General features: G+C 37.3%; 1 protein-coding gene across 2 annotated transcripts in view; it reads left to right on the top strand.

Annotated features, from left to right (window-relative positions):
* The window catches only part of LOC150098099 (G kinase-anchoring protein 1-like), a 217,775-nt gene that overhangs the window by 10,495 nt on the left and 183,735 nt on the right, over positions 1-23,545 (top strand). For both annotated transcript variants that reach the window (XM_090406355.1, XM_090406354.1), the window contains exon 2: positions 17,554-17,682. In XM_090406355.1, the coding sequence (XP_090262481.1) occupies positions 17,554-17,682 (129 nt within the window). The remainder of the gene's footprint in view (positions 1-17,553; positions 17,683-23,545) is intronic.

Raw genomic sequence — 23,545 nt, 5'->3', positions numbered from 1 at the left:
GTGATTCATTGGTAAGAGGAGTGCTTGAGGAGAATGTGATGAAATAGTGTTTTTCTGGTTCTAAGATTAAGGATGTTAGCAAAGCTGTAAGAATGCAGAGAGTGAAGGTGAAAGGTGTTTATTTTGCCTGATACAAATGATTTAGCAGGTGATTAATGCAGTATGCAAGAAAACATGAAAGAGTTGCTTGTGCATGCAAAAAAGAAGAGTGAGAAAGTAAAATTTGCGAGTCTGTTGCCACAGTATGATGGAGGTATGCTGAGATGGTAAGCTATGATTGTGGATGAGTCAGTGCACAGATGGTGCAGGAGGATTGGTGTAAAATTTGTGCATGTGTGGAGTGAGTTTGATTAAAGGAAGGATTTATATAAGGCGGATGGCTTGCATTTGAGGTCAGGAGTCAGGGAAAATAGAATGTTTAGAGGGTTGCTGGTGAGTGGTCCAGGGAATCTAGAGGTTAGTAAGTGGAAGAGTGACCACATGATTCTAACTGTCACACTCCAGGTTCTCAACTTTAGTGAGCTAAATAACACAAGATGTAAGGGAGGTTATGAGTTAAAGGGGTATTGCAATTTATGTATAATAATTCCAGAAGTATTTGAAATAAGATTGAGAAGTTTTGGCATTGATTAGCTCAACTTGGCCAAGAGTTATATCCATTATTGAGACTTAGTTGACTGAGGATGATATCGTCAAATATATATAGAATGCAAAGGATATGGTGTCTTCAGAGAGAAGGAACAGAATATTGGGGAGGGGGGGGTTTGCTAATGATAACAGAGGATTTACAGCCAAAAAGAGTAGAAGTACATCAGGACAAAATGCATAATTGGTTGCTGCTATAATCCAGGGGTTTTAAGAGGGAATGTAGATGACAATCATTGGTAAATGGCATGGTGAGTGCAGGTCAAGTAATTATTATAGGGGAATTTCAACTATGGGAACATAGGTTGGGAGGAGGAATGGTCACAGGCAAGGATGAAAATAAAATTTATATAGCTGCTGAGAGATGATTATCTGAGGTAGCAGATAATGGAAGGGACACAGTGCTTGATCTAATCATAGCATCAAAGAACTTAACAGTAACCAATCTAGCTACACTGCCTTTACATGGAGAAAGTGATCATGAAGTCATGGCCTGGGAGGGGTTGCCAGAAATGCTGAATATTTTCTTAAGAAGGGATGTTAACAAGAGTTGCAAACAAAGAAAAAGTTGTGGAGAGAATATAAAGAAAAAAGTGATCAGCATACCCATAAGCAGTACAAGGCACAGACAAGAAGGGTGACCTACATCGTAAGGAAGGCCAAAGCTAATTATGAGAAAAAGCTAGCCAATGAGATGAAAAAAGATCCTAAAGAGTTCTTTCACTATATAGCAAGTAAATGGAAATGACTATGGAAGGGTGACCTTAAAAATTGGTGGTGATGATGAGGAGGAGTCAATGGGGAAAAAACTCTAGTTGAATTACTGAGTGAGCATTTTTCAGGGGGTGTACCATCTAAGGGATGATGTTGCAATGCCGGATGTCACAGTGACTGATGGGAGAATAGAGGTTGAAAAAAAAGGAAGTGCTTGTAACATTGCAGAACCTCAATGTGAATACAGCCATGGGATTAAATGCTATATAGGCCCATGTATTATGAGAATGTGCAAGGGAATTATCATTTTCTATGAGCAAACTATTTAATTTAATTAAGCTGCAGTCATGGGATGGTGCCAGTGGAGTGAAAAGAAGGCAAAATATTCTCTCTGCATAAAAGTGACTCCAAGAGAATTAGCAAATTATAGACCAATCAGTATCTGAGGAGTAGTAGTTAGGTATTGGAGAAATTGGTGAAAGATGGAATTCAGAACTGAAGAAGGCAAATTACCAGTGGTTTACCACACGGCCCCAGTACTTGGTCCTTAGTTGTTTGCTGATGAACTAAACTGGGAAGAGCAATGGTAAATGGTGATGTGGAGATCTTTAGGGAGACTTAAATAGACTAGTAATATGGGCAAAGGTAAATGGATTTGGGTGATTATGAAGAGCTCAGGAGACAGCTTGGGGTGTGGCATGGAATGAGGAGTTAGCTGGAAAAGAGATCAATGCAGCTTGGTCAGGATTTTCAGAAACTATCTAGTAGATGCAATGTCTAAATGTATTCCAAGGTGAGAAGGTTAAATAAGGTAGGTGTGAGATGGATGAATAAAGAGATTAAGCATGCGAAACAGAGAAAGAGGGCATTGTGGAGGCAGCATAAGAGAAGCGGAAATAACCAATTCCACGAGGTCTACAAAGACCAGGCAAGGAGGGTGACTTGGTTGGTGAGGGTAGCTAAAGAGAGGTATGAACAGCAGTTAGCTAATGAAGCCAAAAAGAATCCTAAGGAGTTCTTTTGATATGTAGCCAGCAAAAGAATGATTATGGAAGGATGACATTGATAGGAGAAAATGGTATAAAGACAGCTGTTGCAGAATGTGTGGTGGAGATACTTAATGAGCAATTTATAAAGGTCTTTCATCTTGTGAATCTGACTTCATGGAGAGATTGAGAGCAGTAGATGATGGGGAGGAGAGACTGACTGTAAGTGAGCAAGAGGTGTATGGGGAGGAGTAAACTAGATGTTAATAAGGCTGTGGGACTTGATAATTATCACCACGTATTCTGAAGGAATGTGCCAGGGAGTTGACATCTCTTTACATATTTTTTTAATACGAGTCTTGCACTCGGTCAACTCCCTAAGGAGGGCAAGATTGTGCCACTTCATAAAGGAGGTGATCGAACTCAAGCATCAAACTATAGGCCTATCTGTGTGTCAGGTGTTGTGGTTAAGTTGTTGGAGAAGCTTGTGAGAACTAGGATCCAGGATTGGGTTTATAACAATGGTATTATCTTTGATGGACAGCATGGATTTGCTAAAGGGAGGTCATGTTTTAGTAATCTACTTATTACAATAAAGTGACTGCTTCCTTGGACAGAGGAGAAGGATACACAGTAATATACTTAGATTTCGCAAAGGCTTTTGATAGAGTACTTCATGATAAATTGATAGTCAAACTAGAGCAGATGGGGTTGGATATTAGATTAGTGCATTGGATTGGAGACTGGCTATCTGATAGGTATCAACAAGTTGTGTATGGGGAAGCAATATTCAGGAAAAGGAAAGTCAGTGGAGTGCCTCAGGGGTCTGTTTTGGGGCCATTACTGTTTAACTTGTATATTAACGATATAGGTGAAGATTTGGATGGAATATTCAGTTGTTTGCAGATAATGCAAAGTCGGGACGAACCATGAAGAGTAGTGAAGATGTTGTGGCCTTACAGGAAGACTTGAATAAATTGAGTGATTGGGCATGGATATGGAGATGTGAGTTCAATGTTGCAAAATGTAAGGTTTTAAAATTTGGAAAACAAAGATGGGATGCAGAATTTACGCTTGGTGAGGATATATTGTTGGAGGTGGAAGAAATAAGAGATCTGGGGGTGATAGTGGATAAGGATCTGAAATTTAGGGGACACATAGCCAAAATTGTGAAGACAACACAAAGGCTTCTGGGAATGATGCAGAGGACACTGACATGTAGAATTAGGGAGATTCTTGTTCCATTGTATAAGGCTTTGATTAGGCCACACATGGACTATTGTGCCCAGATTTGGTCACCTGGTTTTCAGAAGGATGAAGAGATGTTGGAAAGGGTCTGGAATGTTGAGTATGAGGAACGATTGAGAAGATGTAATTTGCAGAGTGGTGGACAGGAGGAAGAGGGGGAGATATGATAGAGACCTACAAGTTGGTAAGGGGTGTTATGGGATCAATGCTGGAGAAGTTCTACAGAAAATAGTGGAAGATCGGGGGAGAACCAGAGGTCATCCCTGGAAACTGTATAAAGAGGGTGTGAGTAGGGGAGTGAGGGGCAGGTTTTTTTCGTGCAGAGTTGTGAATGATTGGAATGCCTTAACTGAGAGTGTGGTGTCTGCAAGGAGTTTGAATGTGTTCAAGGTGCGGTATGATGAGCTGTGTGTGTGATAAAAGGACCTCCCAGATGAGTCTTTGACTCCATGAGGTCTTGGGGTAATAATAATAATTCTAGTTTAATCTGGCCAAGTGTAAAGTGATTCACTTTGGGAAAAGATCATAAGCCACGTACTCTATTGATGGAACTGAATAAGAGAGAGGCTAGAGACTTCGGTGATTGTGGGCAGGAAGTTGAAGTTTAGAGAGAATATTGTGAAAGTAGCACATCAGATTATGTGGTTGTTGAAGAACACATTAACAAGCAGGGATAGAGAGGCTATTGTTCCTTATATAAGGCTTTAATAAGGCCACATCTGGACATCTAAATTCTGTGGGGAAGTCGTGGAGAGGATATAGATGTGAGTGACAAAGATTGTGACAGGTCTATGGAATACTCCCTGTGAGAATAGATTGGTGGTCTTTGAGCTTCAAAAATTAGTCAATAGGTGAAAAAGAGAAGATATGTTAGAAGCATTTAAGTTTTTAAAGGAGTTTTATAGGATTGACACAGTGACTGATGGGAGAATAGAGGTTGAAAAAAAGGAGGTTCTTGTAACATTGCAGAATTCAGTTCATGGTTCAGTGTCAACCAGTACATGGCAAGAAGGTAGAGAACAAAGGATCACTAGTGGAAGTTGTGTAAGCATATAGTTAACAGGAATGTTAGAATTAGATTTTTTGCTTGGAGGATGGTGAATGGGTTGCCAGAGGTCGTTGTGAGTGCTTTGTTAGTGAATGAATTTAAGTAGAGGTACAAGTATTGTGTGACTAATGGATCTCCTGCAGTGATTCTTCTGACTCCATGGAGATAAATGTGTTAATAATAATAATAACGAGAAGTAGATACTCATTGTCCATTTACATTTCAACTGTTAATTCATTGAACCTGTTTCGCCGTGTTTCATTCTGTCCCTCCCTATATCCCCAAAGAAACTCAACCTTGTACCTCTTTTAATGTCTGGCATACATGCCATCAGTTTGCTGTAGGTGTGAAACCTTTCATGTATGAGTGTGACATAAAAAAAAAAAACTTACTCCAGATGACATCCCACTGTTGTGCTCCAAATTTGTGTTTCAGAATTAACATTCATCCTTTATCACCTATACAAGTGGTTGTACTTATCAAGTATCTACTCAACACCATGGAAGCAAGCTTATATGAAGTACATTTCCTAAGGAGAGATAAAAATCAGCCATCACTATTATCACCAACTCCTTGACTATCTGAAAACTTACCAGTTAACTATTAATCACCAGTGTGGATTCTGCTACTTTCATTTGATGGTAGATCTTCTAGGCAAGCTTATCCACCTTTGAACACATTCCATGGAGTAGAGTGACTAATTTTTTTAATGTTAATGCTATCCACTAAAGATTGTACACCTACAGTGCATTAGCAATAACACCATTATGGGCAGTTAAGGGTTAGGTGATCTGTAACCTTTGGTCTAGAAACCAAACATGGGACTTTATCCAAGCTGTTTCAGTCCTGCAGTAAACAGAATGGTGGCCTTTTACTAGGCAGTTAAATTCACCTATCTGTGAAAAACTTTCCTATGCATGGTGTTTTTTAGACCTATAGACTGTTGGTTGGACACTGGTTATGCTATCTATCCATCTAGTTAGTTAATTAGTTTGATATGTTGTCATTCAGGTGGTTGCTTCTATTATTTCTAATGCATTTGATCTGCTTTGGCATTGAATTCTCTTTCCAAGTTACAATCTTATGGTCTGCCTTTTGTGATTGAGCCACCAATTTCCTCTCTATTCATTCATTGCATGTCATTATTATTATCATTATCATCATCCTAAGACAGAATGGAGTGGCTCATCTAGGAGGTCCCTTTTATCTTACACACTGCTCATCACACTGCACCATACACAAAAATTCTGTGCAGGCACCACAGTCTCAGGCAGTGCATTCCAATCATTCACAACTCTCCATGCAAAAACCTTGCTTCTCCCTAACTTGCACCCATCTTATACAGCTTCCAGGAATGCCCTCTTCATTTTCCCCTAATCTGTTACCATTTTATGAAAAACCTCTTAAGCATTAATCCTATAACAACCCTTACTAACTTGTACGTCTCTCTCCTATCACCCCTCTTCCTCCTTTCCACTAGATAATGCAAATTGTATTCTCAACCTTTCTTCATATTCAGCATTCCAGAGATCAGAAACTATTTTGGTCAATCATCTCTCGACCCTCTCCATTGAAAACCAGGTGACCAAATCTGTGCACAGTAGTCCATATGTGGCCTAATGAAAACCTTATACAATGGAACCAGAATCTCCTTACTTCTATAAGTCAGTGTCCTCTGCATCATTATAAGAATTTGTTGTTGTCCTCACAATTTTGGCAATATGTCCTCTAAATTTCAGATTCTTATCCACCATCACCCCAAAATCTCTTATTTCCTCCACCTCCAACAATATATTCCCACCAAGAGTAAATTTTACATCCCATCTTTGTTTTCCAAATTTTAAAACCTTACAATTTGCAATATTGAACTGGCATTCCCACTCCTGCGATCATTCACTCAGTTTATTCAAGTCTTCTTGTAAGGCCAACAGCTCATTCATCTTCATTCAAAACTTTCCCAATAACATTAACATACAGGTTAAATAGCAATGGCACTAAAATAGACCCCTGAAGCACACCACTAGTGACTTTCCTCTTCCGGGATATTCCTCCCCCATATACACAACCTGTTGATACCTATCAGACCTCCAATCCATTGCACTAGTCTAATATCTAATCCCTTGTGCTCTAGTTTGACTATCAACTTATCATGCAGTAATCTCTCAAAAGCATGTACAAAGTCTACTACTGTGTATTCATCTCCCACATGCAGTGCTGCTGTCACCTTATTGTAATAAGTAGATTACTAAAACATGACCACCCTTTGGAAAATCTGTGCTGTCCATCAAACATATTATTGTCAACCCCGTTCTAGATCCTGATTCTCACGAGTGTTTCCAACACTTTAACACCACAGCATCTGACACATATATTGGTCTATAATTTGATGCTTGAATTCTGTCACCTCCTTTATGAAGCCGTACAATTTTGCCTTCCTTCCACTCCTTTGGAACTTGACTCATATTAAACAAATATGTCAAGGCAGATGTAAGCTCCCTGGCACATTCCTTCAAAATAAACAGACATAAGAGCCCATCTTTTCAATAGTCACATCTTACCAGCATTAACTTATAGCAGTGAAACATGGAACACAACTTTAAAAGAAGAACAAAGCTTAATAACAACTCAACGTGCAATGGAAAAAAGAATATGAATATAAACAAAATAGACCACATAAGACGCACAGAAATCAGGAAGAAGTCTGGACTCACAGATATAATAAAAACAATCTATAACAGCAAAAGACGATGGGCTGGACATCTCGCCAGACAGTCAGAGTTACAAACTGGTATCCGAGAGATACCAAAAGGAAACCTGGAAGACCAGCCTTAAGGTGGGAAGACCCAATGATTAAGAAAGTTGGAAGAAAATGGAGAAGAAAAGCCCAAGACAGGAATAGCTGGACTCTTTATGACCTGCAGTCATGGAGAAATCCTGACTGAAACCACAATCCATCAAGGTAATAGCCAGCCTGGCTGGCCGAGTGGTTAGCGTATCCGTTCTCCAGCTGAAAGGCTGCAGATTTGAATCCCACCGTAGGCATGGATGTTTGTGATTGTCTGTAGAAAAACTAGTGGTGATGGTTGGCGTTGATGTAGTTGCGGTTAGTTGTAGTTGGTGGAGAGAGCTGTAGAGCAAGTGCCCTCTCTCAATGAGTCTATGGACTCCCTGAAGGTGTCAAATAATAATATCTAGTCCCACAGCTTTTTTAATATCAAGTTTGCTTGATTCCCCATATACCTCTTCCTCACTCACAGTCAATCTCTCTTAATCGTTATTCACTGCTCTCAAACTGCTCGTGATGTCACATTCACAAGGATGAAAGACCTTTATGAACTTTTTTCTTAAATATCTCAGCTGGCTACATATCAAAAGTAAAACTCCCTAGGATTTTTTTTTTTTTTTTTTTTTGGATTCATTAGTTAACTGCTGCTCATACTGAACTTTTGCCACCCTTACCAACCAAAGTCACCCTTCTTGCCTGTTCTTTCTGTTCCTCATGTAATTGATTATTACCACTCATATGTGCCTCCATAATTCCTTTTATATGCATAATCTCTTCATTCATTCATCCATTTCACAAAGCTACATTATTTAACCTTCTGACCTTTGGAATATATTTAGACATTGCTTCTACTAGATAATTCTTGAATACAACCTAAGCAGCATTGATCTCCTTTCCACCAAACTCTTCATTCCATGCTACAATTGCAGGCTGTCTTGTGAGTTTCTCATAATCATCAGCCTTGTAATTCCACATATACCATTTCCTCAAAGAAGTCCTCACATGGTTGGAAACCACCCCGGTAATCACTTCATGGTCACCCTCACTGACTGGAGGGAGATTTGATAACTCATTTATAATAACATCCTCTGATGAGATGATCAAATCAAAGTCCCTCAATCCTCGTGTGTTCTCTGTTACATACTGCATGAGGTATTTGTCCCTCAAAAACTCACTCTTTCTTTACTTCCCATTGCTATCTCATCTTCCCAAACTATATTGCCATAATTAAAATCACCCTTTTCCCTTTTCTTGGCTAATTTGCTTATACCTTACCTTACCTTACCTGGTCGGTCTATAACAGCATTCAATGAAGTATTTCATTCTATTCACTTCTATCTCGCACGTACTGCCTCAAAACCACTATCACTATTTCCCCCTTACATCTACCTTGTATGGACATAACTCTTTTTTTCTCATCAATACAAAATACATCATGCCCTTCCATCTCTATTCCTGACAGGATGTCATCCTTATTCAACCATGTTTTACTAATTCCAACAATTTTTGGGTGAATGAACTCGATCAATGTAACCAAAGCACACCCCAACCGAATATCGCCAGAATTAAAGATCAGTACTATCAACATAAGAAGCCTGAATGGCAAAGAAATGGAGCTAGCTGAGGAATTAGATAAGTACCAGATCGATATAATAGGGGTGACTTAAGCAAAAAAAGACAAAAACTAGTGAGATCTTTCTGAACAATAAATACAAAATGTTATATTCAGGAAATGACAATCAAGGAAAAGGAGTAGCCATAGTATTCAACACAAAATACGAGGCTAATCTTCTTGAATGGTAGGCAGTCTCAAGTAGAGTGATGTGGGCAAATATCAGAATGGGGAATTGGACAGTGAGATTTATTTATGCCTATGGTCTCACTGAAGGTTCTACTAAGGTAAAAGTGGAGGAATTTTTTGATGCTTTAGAAAAAGCAACTGACACAATGAAAAAGGAAAAGTTGGTCCTTGTTGGGGATCTAAATAGCAGAGTAGGAAATGATTGTCAGACATACAAAAATATTTTGGGAAAATTTGGAGAAAAGAGCAAAGTTAATAACAATGGCAAATATATGTTGGATTTCTGCTCAGGACGTGGACTGGTTATTACTAACACCATGTTCCAACATAAAAATGTGCACAAATTCACATGGAGAGACGAGGCAAGGAATAAGAAAAGTCTCATTGATTATGTTATTGTTGATAGTGATGTTTTCTCCCTTGTGCTGGACACCAGAGTGTACAGAGGATTTAAAATTGGAAGTGATCACTATTTAGTCTTGAGCAGGATAAAATTGAATTTCATATGGAAAAGAATTAACATGTAAGAAAGTTTTAAAGCGAATAAAAGTTGATCAGCTCATATGTGAACTGTAGACTAAAATACACAAAGATTATTGAAGAAAAAATGAAAGAGTTTGAGAACAGGAATCAAACCTTGGGGGATGCAGTGGCAAGCCTTGAAGAAAACCCTGATTGATTCAGCCAAAGAGGCATGTGGTGAGGTTGTCTGCAAGGATAGAAAAATCAAAACTCCATGGTGGACACAGGAAGTTAAAGAGGCAGTGAAGGAAAAGAAGAAAGCATATCAAAAGTTCCTGGCAAATAAGTCAGCTTGTGTTCTTAGAGAATACAGAGACAAATGTAAGAAAGCTAAACACTTTGTAAAACTAGCTAAACAAAAGTCATGGGAGGACTTTGGTAAGAACATAGAAAATAAATATCAAGAAGGTGGTAAGATATTCTGGAGGTTGTTGAAGAAGCTCAGATATGGAGGAAAGAGTGCTGTAAAAGGAGTTAGAGATAATAAAAGTTACATGAAAACAGGAGAAAAAGATATCCTTGAAGTATGGAGTAATTACTTTGAAAAACTGCTAAATGAAACAAGCAGTGATGACAGCACAGTGGTAAAAAACACTGACCATGCATACAACTTGAAGTAGAAAAAGCCATCGAAGGTTTGAAATGTGGAAAGGCAGCAGGAGTAGATGATATTCGACCAGAAATGCTGAAATACGGTGGTATAAAAGTCTTACAGTGGTTGCACTCCATAGTTCAAGCCTGGACAGAGGGATGAATTCCTGATGATTGGAGTAGAACTCTAATAGTACCCATATATAAAAAGGGAAATAAAACTGAATGTGGGAAATACCTCTGTAATTCTCAAGATCTAATAACTGGCAAGATCTATGCAAGCATACTTGAGAAACGGTTGAGAATTGTGGAAGAACAAGCTGGATTCAGGCCAAATAGAGGCTGTCAGGATCAGATCTTCACTTTATGACAAATAGATGAGAAAGCATGGGAATATAACAAAGATCTGTATTTAAGTTTTGCCGATCTGGAAAAGGCATATGACAAGGTGGCAAGAAAGAAGCCTATTCAATATGCTACAGGTATATGGGTGTCAATGGGGCATTATATCAAGCAATACTAAGTCTTTATTTGAGTTGTAAGTCAGCAGTTAGAATTGAAGGAAGTACAGGAAGATGGTTTAATGTTAAATCTGGTGTTGAGACAAGGATGTACATTATCCTCTCTGTTATTCATTATCTATATGGATCACATTATGAAGGAAAGTGGTATTAAACATGATATCAGAATTGGAGATGTTAATGTCAGCTCTTTGCTTTATGTGGACAATGTTATACTTCTAAATAAATCTGCTACAAGTTTGCAAGATTCCCTGACTAAATTGAATAACTGTTGTAATAGATATGGTATGAAGGTCAGCATTAAAAAGACAAAGACAATGAAAATAGGTATAATTGTTGAAAATGTCAATTGTGTTGTGAACGGGGAACCTGTGGAACAAGTAAAACATTTCAGCTACTTAGGCATGATTTTTAGTGAAGATGGTAAATTAAATATGGAAATAGACAACAAAATCAACAAAGCTGATATGGTAGGATGTCAATTTAATAAATTCATACGGAAAGAGAGAAATTAGTTGGAACACTAAATTAGCTATATACAAATCAATGTTCAAACCAGTTTTAACTTATGGATCTGAGAGCTGGGTCAGAAGTAAAACACTTGACCAAACACTAGAGACTGCAGATATGAGAGTCCTGAGAAAGATTAGAGACGTGAACAGATGGCATCAATGGCAATATCATATTAAAAACGAGGATATTAGGAAAGAACTTGACATTGTCGGCATCCAGAAATGCATTAGCAGAGCTAATCTCAGGTGGTATGGTCACTTAAACAGAATGGGCGAGGAAAGATTAGCAAAACATTGGTTCTCTGCCAGGTTGGCAGGTTAACGACCCAGAGGAAGACTAAGATATAAGTGGATTGATACAGTACAAAGTGCCTTAGACGATAAAAATATAAGATCTGGTAATGTTGGAGAGTCTTGACATGTAACAGAGTGATTTGGAGGAAAATTGTTGATAGGAAGTTAGTAATGATGTAAATTTTTCATTTAGTACTATCATATCCTGTATACCCCTTGAGGGTACATGTCAGGAATTTGATGATGATGATTATATAGGCATCTTCATGGAGTCAGAAAACTCACTGTGGGAAATTGATTATTCACGTGCTAACCATTATTCACCCACCGCCTATCATACCTCTTTAAACTCATTCACTGATGAAATGCTCACAATCACCTCTGGCAACTCATTTACTACCCTTCAAGCAAAAAATCTAGTCCTAACATCCTTGCTAACCATACTCTTACACAACTTCCACTGGCAATTATAGGATTGACATTGAAGACTTTTCTATGTACAGTTATTTATATTTCCTATAGACAATCCTATGTAGAATTGACACTACAAGTATTCATAGTCAATCCTGTAATAACTTAAATGCTTCTATCTTATCTCCTGTTTTTTTTCTCTTGACTAATTTTTGAAGTCTGCAAACCATCAATCTATTCCCATTGGGAGCATTCCCTAGGTCTGCCACAATCCATCACTTGCCTCTAGATTCTATCCACCACTTCTTCATCCCTGTGGAATCTGGGGAGTCCAGATATGACAAGTTGGTTGATGAATTGACTTAATGAAATGAAGTCAATTCATCAACCAATTATTAACAGATGTTAAATTCATTAAAATATATCTGTCAATAATTAATTCATTGAAAGATATTTCAATGATTCAGGAAGTAGCTTATGTTGAAGATGAGATTCCTCAATCTTATTATTGCAGCTGCTTCTGTTTATTCTCTTTCAGATATGATGTTCAAGCTGTGGATTGTATGCTGATACAGGTTGAACATTTTTTTTAAACTGAATTTTCAGGAATACATGGAGATCAGTTATAAAAAAAAAAAAAAAAAAAAAAAACATGTCCAGGAATTCTAACTGCAATTATTTAACACCACTCACGTGTTAAATTATTGGCTAGTCATGATTTTGTTACTTCTATTTTGGTTCTAATGATTATCACACCATCTATTTAATTTATGAGAAAATATTTTGCCTGAAATTGAACAAATATAAAACTAGAAAAGGGATTGCTTAAGAGTCAGAGCCAAATAGCTTAGATGAGGCTTTCACACCTTTAAGGAATGTGGAGAACTGACTGCAGCTTGTGACCTACTATCTAATTCTCACCATCACATGGTGCATCCCTTTAGTAGGTATCCACTGGGTACTGAATAAACAAGGATGGCTGGCAATTTGGGACTTAGCCTACTAACTTATACTTTTTTGATTTAAACCACAAATACGTATTGTGGTACAACATGATGAAATTTCATGCCAGCTGGAGCATTACCTGGTTAAACAAGTCTTTCACTGTTTTCATCGGGGAGCCATGGTAAACAGTGGAAAGTCAGTTATTGGAACAAATTCTAGCTTAACATCACATCTAGAAGAAGAAGAACCATAAATTCAACATAAGAAGAAATGATGATAGGAAAAATCAGTATAAGGAGTATTAATCGAAAGAAAATCGAACTTGCAGAACAACTAGAAAGTACCAAGTGGACATAATTAGCATTACTGAAAAAAAGAAGACAGAAACAGGCGAGATTGTAATAATAATTAGGGGATGTTATATTCAAGCAATAAAGATCAAGGAAAGGGAGGAGTAGTTAATAGCATTCAACAAGAAAAATGAAGATAAACTTCTTGATTGGAAGGCAGTTTGAAGTAAAGTTATATGGGAAAAAAAATGGAGAATGGACAGTGAAACTTATTGGTGTCTACAGTCACTCAGAAGATTCTCCTAATCGAGGAATTTTTCAAATTATTAGAGCAGCTAACTAACATAAAAAATGTCGAAAAAGTGGCTCCTTGTTAGGGATCTAATTAGCAGAGTAGGAAATTAATTCCACCAGGCATATAGGCATCTCAGTCACTGAGACATCATCAGGGAGCACAATATGAGACGTAACATACATACAAAGACAACACAATAACTATTGTATTGTCTTTGTATCCACATGATACATATGACTGAGTGTGAGTGGGCTTCCTTTATGCTGAAAAGGAAGATACACAGGCAGATATTTACGAACTTTCTCATCACCTCCCTCCTCCCTCAACAATATGGTATCATGGCATCAAATCACTAAGAAATAGAGCCTATAATCTTTATTCTAGTGAGTCCTCTTGCTGCAGAACTTAATCATATACACCACTCCTTATTTAATGGTTAGAGTTCCACAATATCAAAAACTAATAAATCCTCCCCTAGATTTTGGACATTCCCTTATGTCCCAAGCACTTCGGGAAAAATAGCCAGAATCTTAAGGAAATATAAAGACTCCTCTCTCAGTTCCTGGAGTATATAAAGTTTCCTGTTCTTGCAAGTTGGCCTACTATGGACAGACAGGAAGATCAGCCAACATCTGCATGGAAGAACACAAAAAAAAAAAAATACATCTGCAGTCATGACTCTGGTCAGAAGGGCCTTGCAGACCATGCTTTGGATATGGCTCATAGAATCAATTGGAAAAAGACCACCATGCCCAATCATAGTAAATTTAGAAGAGAAAAATTGTTTTTTGAATCTGCAGCTGCTCTCAGAAATCTGCCTAATTTGACTAAACGCAGTTGCATTAAACTTCCCAAAATATGGGAAATAAATACTTTGAGATCCCAGTTTACATTCTAGGCTGCCAATAAGTGCCCACAGAGGGTAACCCACCTAGTTAGGACTCTAGTCTTTCGTCCATGTATTTCACATAGTTTTGTGTTGCACTTGTGTATGCACGTATATTGTGCATGATATACGATACAAGGCTAGCATCTGTATTGTACCTCAGGGAGTATAATACAAGATGTGTTACACATCCCGTATTGTATTCCTTGATGTCTCACTGACTGAGATGAAATATTGGAAGAATTAAATATTATTTGATTTTCCTTTCTCAGTGCTGTTTCACTCCATTAAGCCTTAACATGAGTTTCTTCCCAGCACTTAAGCCTTAACACACAAATAACAAAATCCACATTGACTGTGTCATTGTTGAATGTGAAAGAAAGTGAGATCATCGGTTCAGGATACAAGAGTGAACAAAGAATTGGAAATTGGAAGTGACCATCACTTAATTCTAAGTAGGATAAAAATGAATATTGCATTGAAAAGAACAGCATGTAAGAAAGTTTTAAAAAGAATTAAAGTTAAGCAGCATTTACAGAAAAACTGTAGCTTCAAATATACAAACGTTATTCAAAAAAAAAAATGAAACAATCTGAAAACATGATCCAAACCTTGAAGTCTCAGTGGCAAACTCTAAAAACAAAAAAAAAATTTAAAAAAATTGATTGATTCAGCTAGGGAGGTATGTGGTGAAATTATCTGCAAGTATATAAAAATAAGAACACCTTGATGAACACAAGATGTTCAAGAAGCAGTCCTGGATAAGAAGAAAGCATACAGAAAATTCCTACCAAATAAATCAGCAGATGCCATAAAAGAATACAGAGAAAAATGTAGGAGAGCTAAGCTACGTGTAAAAGGAACTAAACAAACGTCATGGGAAGAGTTTAGTAAGAATATAGTAAATAAATATCAGGAGAGTGGTAAAATATTCTGGAGGTATTGAAAAAGCTTAGTAATGGAGGAAAGAGTACTGTAAAAGGAATCAAAAATGATAAAGGTGACAGGAAAAGTGAAGAATTTTTGAAAGACTGTTAAATGAAACAAGCAGTGACAGAACAGCAATAGAAAATTTTCAAGAGGAATGCAAACAGGAGTTTATATCATTGCTTGAGGTAGAAAAGTCATCAAAATCTGAATGTGGAAAGGCAACTGAAGTGGAAGATATTCAAACAGAATTGCACTTTAAATATGGAAATATAGAAGTTTTGCAGGGGATACACTGTGTATTCCATAGGGCCTTGTCAGAGGATTGAATTCCAGATGACTGGAATAGAACTCTCATAGTTCCCATCTGTAAAAATTGGAATAAAGTTGAATGTGAGAATTACAGAGGAATTACTCTAATAAATGTTCAAGGTAAGATACTTGATAAGAGTTTCAGAAAAATTGTGGAAAAGATACTTGGAGAAGAACAAGCTGCGTTCAGGCCAAATAGAGGTTGTCAAAGATCAGATTTTCCCTTTATGACAAATAGTTGAGAAATCACAGGAATATGACAATGATCTATTATTATTATTATATGACATCTTCAAGGAGTCCTTTGGCTCATTGTGGGAGGACACACTACTTCACTACTCAACTCACTGTCTCCTCTATTTAATCCTCTTATTACACACTAAATGTATTGAAACATTTCTGCATCTGTTCAATAAAACTCTTTAACTTGTCATTTCTATCATACACTGAAAACTACTTATCAGTGAAATTTTGTAACCTACAATCATTCATCTTATTCTCTGATACGTTCTACAGATCTGTGACACCGTGATCACTTGCCTCTGGATTCTCTTAGCCACTTCTTCATTCCTAAGAAACTCAGCCAACCAAATCTGTGCATTTAGTCCAGATGTGATAATAGGGTGTTTGGAATAATAGCTTTCTTATCCTTCAGTCGGCATTTTTTGCTTCTCCAACTTCCAGGTGATCTTCTGAGCTAACAGTATGTTCTGATTCCATGAATTGTAATATTACATCTCATAAGGCTTTTATCCCAAATTGCATGTACACTTTGCCACACTTTACATTTTGTTATATTGAACTTTTAAGTTATCCTTTGTCCATATTAGCAAAGGATTAAATTTAAATCATCCTGATATTAGGATGAGTTAGTTAATTAATTTAAGACTTCCTTATGGAAATCTAAGGTGAAACCTACCATTCACAAGCTGTGCTATTTATTCTCTATACAGCGTGTTCCTTTATTTTTTTTTGTCCCCCACCACCACTACTAATTTGTAGACATGTTGTATGTTAGTACCATGGGTGAGCTAAGCCTTTTTCTTTTATAATTATTTTCGTTTACGTAATCTGGAAACCTTGCTCTATAGATCAAACATAGAACTTTTTCCAAATCACTTTTAGACCTCCAGTAAGCTAGGTAGGCAGTGGTATTAGCAGTGAAATTCATATCTTGCCTAAAGACACAAACATCCATATCACAGGAATTTGAATTCACAGCCTGTTCGTTGGAGAGCAAGTATGTTATACACTTAGTCAACTAGACTATCATGCATTCTCTCCATTGATTCCTGGATTCTATCCAGAAGCAGCTTTTTCCATTACCTTAAGTCACTAATGAGATACTGATTTGCTATCACTGTTTTGGTGCTGCCTTTATGGAATGGGATTGTCTCATCATTTTCCCAGTCCAGTGAAACCTTGCTAGTGCTGAGATATGAAGTAAACACTTTCATTGAAATCACTATAACTGTAGCCGACCTGATTGGCCAAGTGGTTAGTGTATCCGTTCTCCAGCCAAAAGGCTGCGGGTTTGAATCCCATCGTGGGCACAGGTGTTTGTGATCTGTAGAAATACTAGTAGTAGTGGTCGGCGGTAGATGGCATTGGTGTAGTTGTGGTTAGTTGAAGTTGGTGGTTGAGTGGTGGAGTGGGTGTCCTCCTTCGATTAGTCTTTGGACTCACTGGAGGTGTAATAATAATAACGTATTCCTTTGATCTAAGGTTTGCTATTATGAGTTGACTGTGTAAGAAATTCATTTCTGACTTATTATAATGTGTGTTATGAAAATATAGGTTCTTTTAAAATTAATTTTTAGCTGCAGAATTTAGCCTTCGGAAGTACAACCAGAATAAAGAACAATAAAGCCCAGCCTCAGCAGAAATCAACTGGTCAGAAACGTTCAACTGAAAAACAGTGGGAAGAATGGAAAAAAAAAGATAATCAAGTAGGAAAGCAAGCTTTTTTTTTTTTACATTCCTCAGTCAGTATATGTTAATATTCTTTTTCAATTTTAACTAAAATATTTAATATCTTTGTCAGTTTCAACTGTGGTATTTATAACAGCAATCTTCTGTTTATCTGACCTCCAAAACAGTGATCCTTCAAAGTTTTGAACCATAAGTCAACTAACTCCTGAAATTTCACTTGCCCATGATATGTTAGTATTCCTTGTACAGTTAGTCAAATTGAATTGTTTTTTTTTGTTTTGTTTTTTCTCATAACACTAGATATCACTCTTTTTATATATGTAGAAGTATGATAAACTGCGAGCATAACATTAAATGAGTAATATAATGGAAAAAAATGCAGCCTTAAACAAATTGATCACTTTCTTTAGAATGACATCCTCATGGATGTAATCCTGATTTATATATGGTCTCTTGTTTGTTACGGTCCAAGTAATTAATTGATTTATATTAATAATTACCAGCTATTATTAATACAAACCAAATAACAAGGTTAAAGTAAATAATTTACGAGAATTAATCGCATGAACCGGTAATTATTAATACTTCCCAACTATTGATGGTAAATGGAATCATTTTCAATACGCTAAGTTTGGAGGAGGTTGGGGAAGTACCACGTGACTCCCGGCTTTGGAAATTTATTTCTGTTGGTTTTTGATGTACACTTAAACCCACATTGAGCATTGTGAGCAATTAACATGACTCCTGGCTTTGGAAATTTATTTCTGCTGATTTTTGATGTACACTTAAACCAGTATTTCCAACGTTTTTTGGATCATGCTTTGCCTCAAAGATTTTAATGTCCCCCCCCCCCATTGCCGACAATGGTGAGTGTTTTGAGTATATCAGTGGTGAGGTGACAAATGCAACATAATTTTCTAATTGCCCCCCCCAAAATATTCAACAGATTGTTAGCTCTCGCCAATATTCTAAGCATTTCGAGTGAAGACAAGCACCATCTGGACTGGCAGTTTTCCAGCGCTTTAGGATGGGATTAAGACAAGAACCAAAGGAGATAGCATTCAGAAAAGAAATATCCAACTTAGAGGAATGTTATGCAGCAGTAAAAGAGAGAAAACAGCTGCTTGGAGACATATGTCCTGCAGCCATAGTTGGATCTGTTAACATGATTAAGGAAGAGGGAGACAGCAGTAGGGATCAGAGCACTAGGAAAGAACATCCAGAAAGGAAGGAAAGGCAGAAAGCACAGAAAGAAAATGAAGGAAGTAGACCCGAGACAGTTGGCCAGGTTATTACTGGTGTTCCTAGTTTTAGCGAGGTTCACTCATTAATCAGGCAAGAAGTGGAGAAATTACAGCAGCAGCCTGTTATGGAACGTATCGATGCTGTGCTTAGTCAGTTAACAACAGTCTCCATGAGAAACCAGGAGAGTTCCTCCCTTCAGGATGAGAGAACAACTAAGTTAATTCACAAGGATGTTGAGAAGTTGCAGAGACCGTTGCTCGATAAGATGGATACGGTAATGCAACAGTTTACAGAATTGTCTAATAGAGACACTGCCAAATCTCCTTTGTCCTTGGATGGAGATATTAAGAGGGTCAACAAAAGAGAACCTCCATGGTGCTATAATTGTAACAGGATAGGGCATATTGCCCAAAATTGTTTTGTTAGGCAAGGGAACTCAAAACGGGATTTTCACACAGAGGCCAAGTCGCATGTTTGCACCAAACAAGCATGGAGGGGAGCGACGAAATCAGAGACAAACCCCTGTAATTGCAGTAGAAGGAAGGATCTGTGGGAGAAAGTTTAGGGCATATATAGATACCGGTTCCCAAGCTTCGATCATCTCCAAAAACTATTTCAGGGAGCTAGAGCGCTATGAAAAGGAAAAATCAAGCATCTCAGTAGACCTATTAAGCTTCTGGGAATATCCCCCTCTATTACTCATGCAACGAATTCAGCAAGATTGAAGGTAGGATTACCCGATTATGGCATGTACGTTTGGCATAATTTTATAGTCTTGCCAAGAAACTCCCTCCCACATTTAAGACTAATCCTAGGAGATGACTTTCTAACAAAATACAGTTTCTTCTGTGACTATTCTAGGAAGGAAGTCTGTTTTCAAGGGAGAAGGAGAAGTACAAAAGCTGGAAGGGGATCACAAGTTTGGAGTGAGGGAGGTGACCATATGCACTGGAAACACCAGAGAGAGAGAGAGAGAGAGAGTAAAAAGAGACCGACTGAGGGAGACGCTGAGCATAGCGCACTCACCAAATCAGAACAAAATGAGGTCTCCTCATCAAAGATCGTTGAGAATCCTGATATAGTTGACCAAGAAGAAGGAGAAACACATTCAGAAGAAGAGGCTATAAACAAGAGTGAGTGGGAGACAAGTGAAGATACTTTGGAAGTTTACTATGCTTGTATCAAGTGGAATTTAATGATTTCCTGTAAGAGACCAATGAATACCAAGTGTATAATTTGGGAAGGACAAGATGATCTTAACATTGCAAGTAGTAATAAAAAAATTAAATCAGTCAGAAGGGGCATAGAGTATGTTTTCTTATCTAAATAAGCCAGAAGTTAGATCCAACAAGATGAAAGTGTCATTCCCAGGGAACTGAGGGAAGTCTAAAAAGAACTTTTCTGAAAACAGAAAAATTCTTTTTTCTAGAAAGAGGGGACCTTTGTTAGATCCTGAATGAAGAACTTGGAAAGGGAAACTATTCATTAAGGTTTAACAAGTTTAATATAAAAGCTGAAGGAGAAACTTGCACTCCAGCAGAAAAATAAAAGAAATTATTAAGTGTATGTAAGAATATATGTTCCCTTCATGTAAATTATTATGATTCAATGTTGTCTATTCAAAATTTGTTAAGTAGAGAATTTATGTGTAAATATTAATTTCATTAAGTCAATTTTGTATACAGTAAATCACTGAGTAAGTTGCAAACAGTAGTCCAAAGGTTGCACAAGCTGTGCATGTTGAGCATAATAGGGCCTGAGGCAGTGGCATACGCGGAAGGTAACTTTAATTCGCTTTCCGAGAAAAGAGCACTCCTAGAGCAGGAGGAGAATACAGGATCAACCAGGAGGAAAATCGAGAAGTGCCGCGTGAAAAAACACAAGGAAAAAGAGGGCGCAAGAAGTAGGAATAAAAGGCAATGCATGCCGTTTTTCAGGGCTTTTGACTCCTGGGATTTTGGTCTTTTTGGTTCAAGACGGACGTGAGACGGGGCTGCAATGTCGGACGGTGAGCCTATTCCTAAAGATGTTTGATAGATTTCAGACGGAGCTGAGCGTGAGATGTCGGCATCAGATCTGGCAGACCTGATTTCCGGCATAGAGTAGGTAAAGTACAGAAATTTATATGTTATTCAGTTGCATTAGAGGAAAGAAAGTAGGTGTGTAATGGTTGAAGTTGGACAGTTTACTAGAGAACTCTAAGTGATTATTCTAATTTGTAATAGCTGGTTTCCATTAGACAAATTGTCTGGGAACGAATATGTATGAGTGTGACTGAATTCAATATATGAGACTAGTGTAGCAGATAGAATCTGATTGGAATTTCTTTAACGTTAAGTCTGTGTATATTAATGAGTAACTTATGGAAGAGAATTATTGCCTATATGGTACTGTGCTTATTTCCTTTTGTCTAGTATTGTTTGGTATGACTTTAGAATTAACTTAATATGAATTGATTTTGCTTAATATGAATTAATTTTGCATGACCTTGAGTCCATGCAAAATTAATTTTAGGAAGTGTGATATATCTGTATGTGTCTCAAGATCCAAATAAGCATGTTTCATTTTATACCTGAATTTTGCCTGAATATGAGATCAAGCTACCACTCATAAAATCTAAACCTAAGCCGGAGGGAATTGAAAGTTTATAGAGTTAGATTAGAATTTACAACTGCTAGCTGAAATTTACATAGCCGTAGTAAAGAGTTTTGTTAATGAGCATATGCATGAAATTCTGGGAATGTCTCTCTGAATAAGAGTCCCTTCTATTATAGGATATTGGCTGGTGCAGCTCAAAAATATAAATTTGTTAATATCCGAAAAGCAGACAGCCCCAAAATAGATAATTCTTAGGTCCGATTGTAGAATAGAAGAATAGTGATAAAAGGGATAATAAAAGTTAAAATATGGGAGAAAGCAACGACATAACAAAACCAAGACATTGAAAAAATGTAATCCACATGGCTTGAAACAAATAAAATAACAAAATGGTCGAAAGGGATAAAATTTATTCAATTTATGAAAAACAGAACACATCACTCTGGAATAGATCGCAATCCCTATGAAGCTATGTTTGGCTGTAAAGCTAAGGTAGGTTTGAAAACATACTTAGCAGTCGATACCTTGTCAGAAATCACGAGTGAAGAAGATCTTGAGATGATATTAAAAGATCAAACTAATAAGGATGTTGAATGCCAGAAGATAATCTCAGAGAGGGAAAGCGGTATTAGGACAGAGAATGGTGACAATGTGGAAGTGGAGATAGATGATACGAGTGAAGACTTATCTGTTGGAGATCCAAACAAAAACAGAAATAAGAGTTTTAGCCAAATCAAAGGAAAACAACATTCTTCTGAAACAGGAACGATCGACAAGGAAGATAACAAAATAAATATAATTAATGACAAATTAGAAAATAATGAAAAAAGTAAGGAAAGTACTTCTTTTGCACTCAATGAAATCACAGAAAATATTCATGAATCTCAAAACTCTGCTAAGCAGTCACTTAAGAAGCAAGCTGAAAAAATGTTACGGCTTTCAATGACTAAATTTCCAATTGCAAATGTAGGAGAAAATGTTCGGATAAGAATTCCAAACGTAGATGGGCTAAGACCGATAACCGGAATATTATTATTATTATTACGGGTATCTCCATGGAATCAGTAGACTCATAGCGGAAAACCCAAACTAGCAAAACAATATCTGTTATATCTCTTCTTGAATTCATTTACAGACGAAGAACTCACAACTAAGTCAAGCAATGTTAAAGGCAGGATCTACCTTTAACAAAACCATGTTGGCCTCTATAGAGTATCATATCCATCATATCCTGATCCACCCATTCTTGAATACCAACTTTTCCAATACTTTTACCACTACTCCTGAGATGGTGATTGGTCTGTAATTAACTACTGCAGTTTTAGAGCCACCTTTATGCAAAGGAACCACTTTGCCTAACATCCACTCCCTAGGGACCATACCAGAGTTCAAACTTAAGTTAAATATCCAAGTAAGAGGGGTTGACAATTCCATTTTACATTCACGCAACACCCGAGCTGATGTTCCATCTAAACCTATAGCAGTGTTTGCATTTAAATTTTGCAACATATTAAATACCTCTGATTTCTTAGCTTCAATTCTCATATTAGTTATTGCTACAGGTACAGAGATATCCTCACTTGGGTGATAGACTTTTGAAAAGTGATCACTCAGTAACTTGACTATTACATCTGATTTTATCACCTCAATACCATCAGCACCCACTAAAGTTTTCCTTCCGAAGTCATTTTTCCTTTTACTTGCCACATAGCGGAAGAGCTCTTTGGGATTACCCTTGATCTCATTGGCTAAGGTCTTCTCATAATCTGATTTAGCTTTTCTTGCTATGCTGGTAACCTTCCTAGCTTGAGCCTTGTACTGCTCATGAGTGTACAGCTCGCATTTCTCCTTGTACATTCTCCATAACATTTTCTTTTTTTGCAGATCAAGCTTGATACTACTGTTCATCCATCGAACGCCTTCCTTGTTTGTCTTCCTGATCATTGGGACACAATCTGATATTGCTTTCCTCAGATACCCACTGATTTTATCCCATGCACTTCTAACATCTTTCCCCTGCAATATGTTCTGCCATGG

This window comes from Typopeltis vanoorti, chromosome 16 (assembly GCF_054136105.1).
Source record: "Typopeltis vanoorti isolate ZY-2024b chromosome 16, IOZ_Tvanoo_1.0, whole genome shotgun sequence".
Classification (NCBI taxonomy): Eukaryota; Metazoa; Arthropoda; class Arachnida; order Uropygi; family Thelyphonidae; genus Typopeltis; species Typopeltis vanoorti.
The sequence above is the reverse complement of the archived record's forward strand: the minus strand, read 5'-3'. Positions and strand labels throughout refer to the sequence as shown.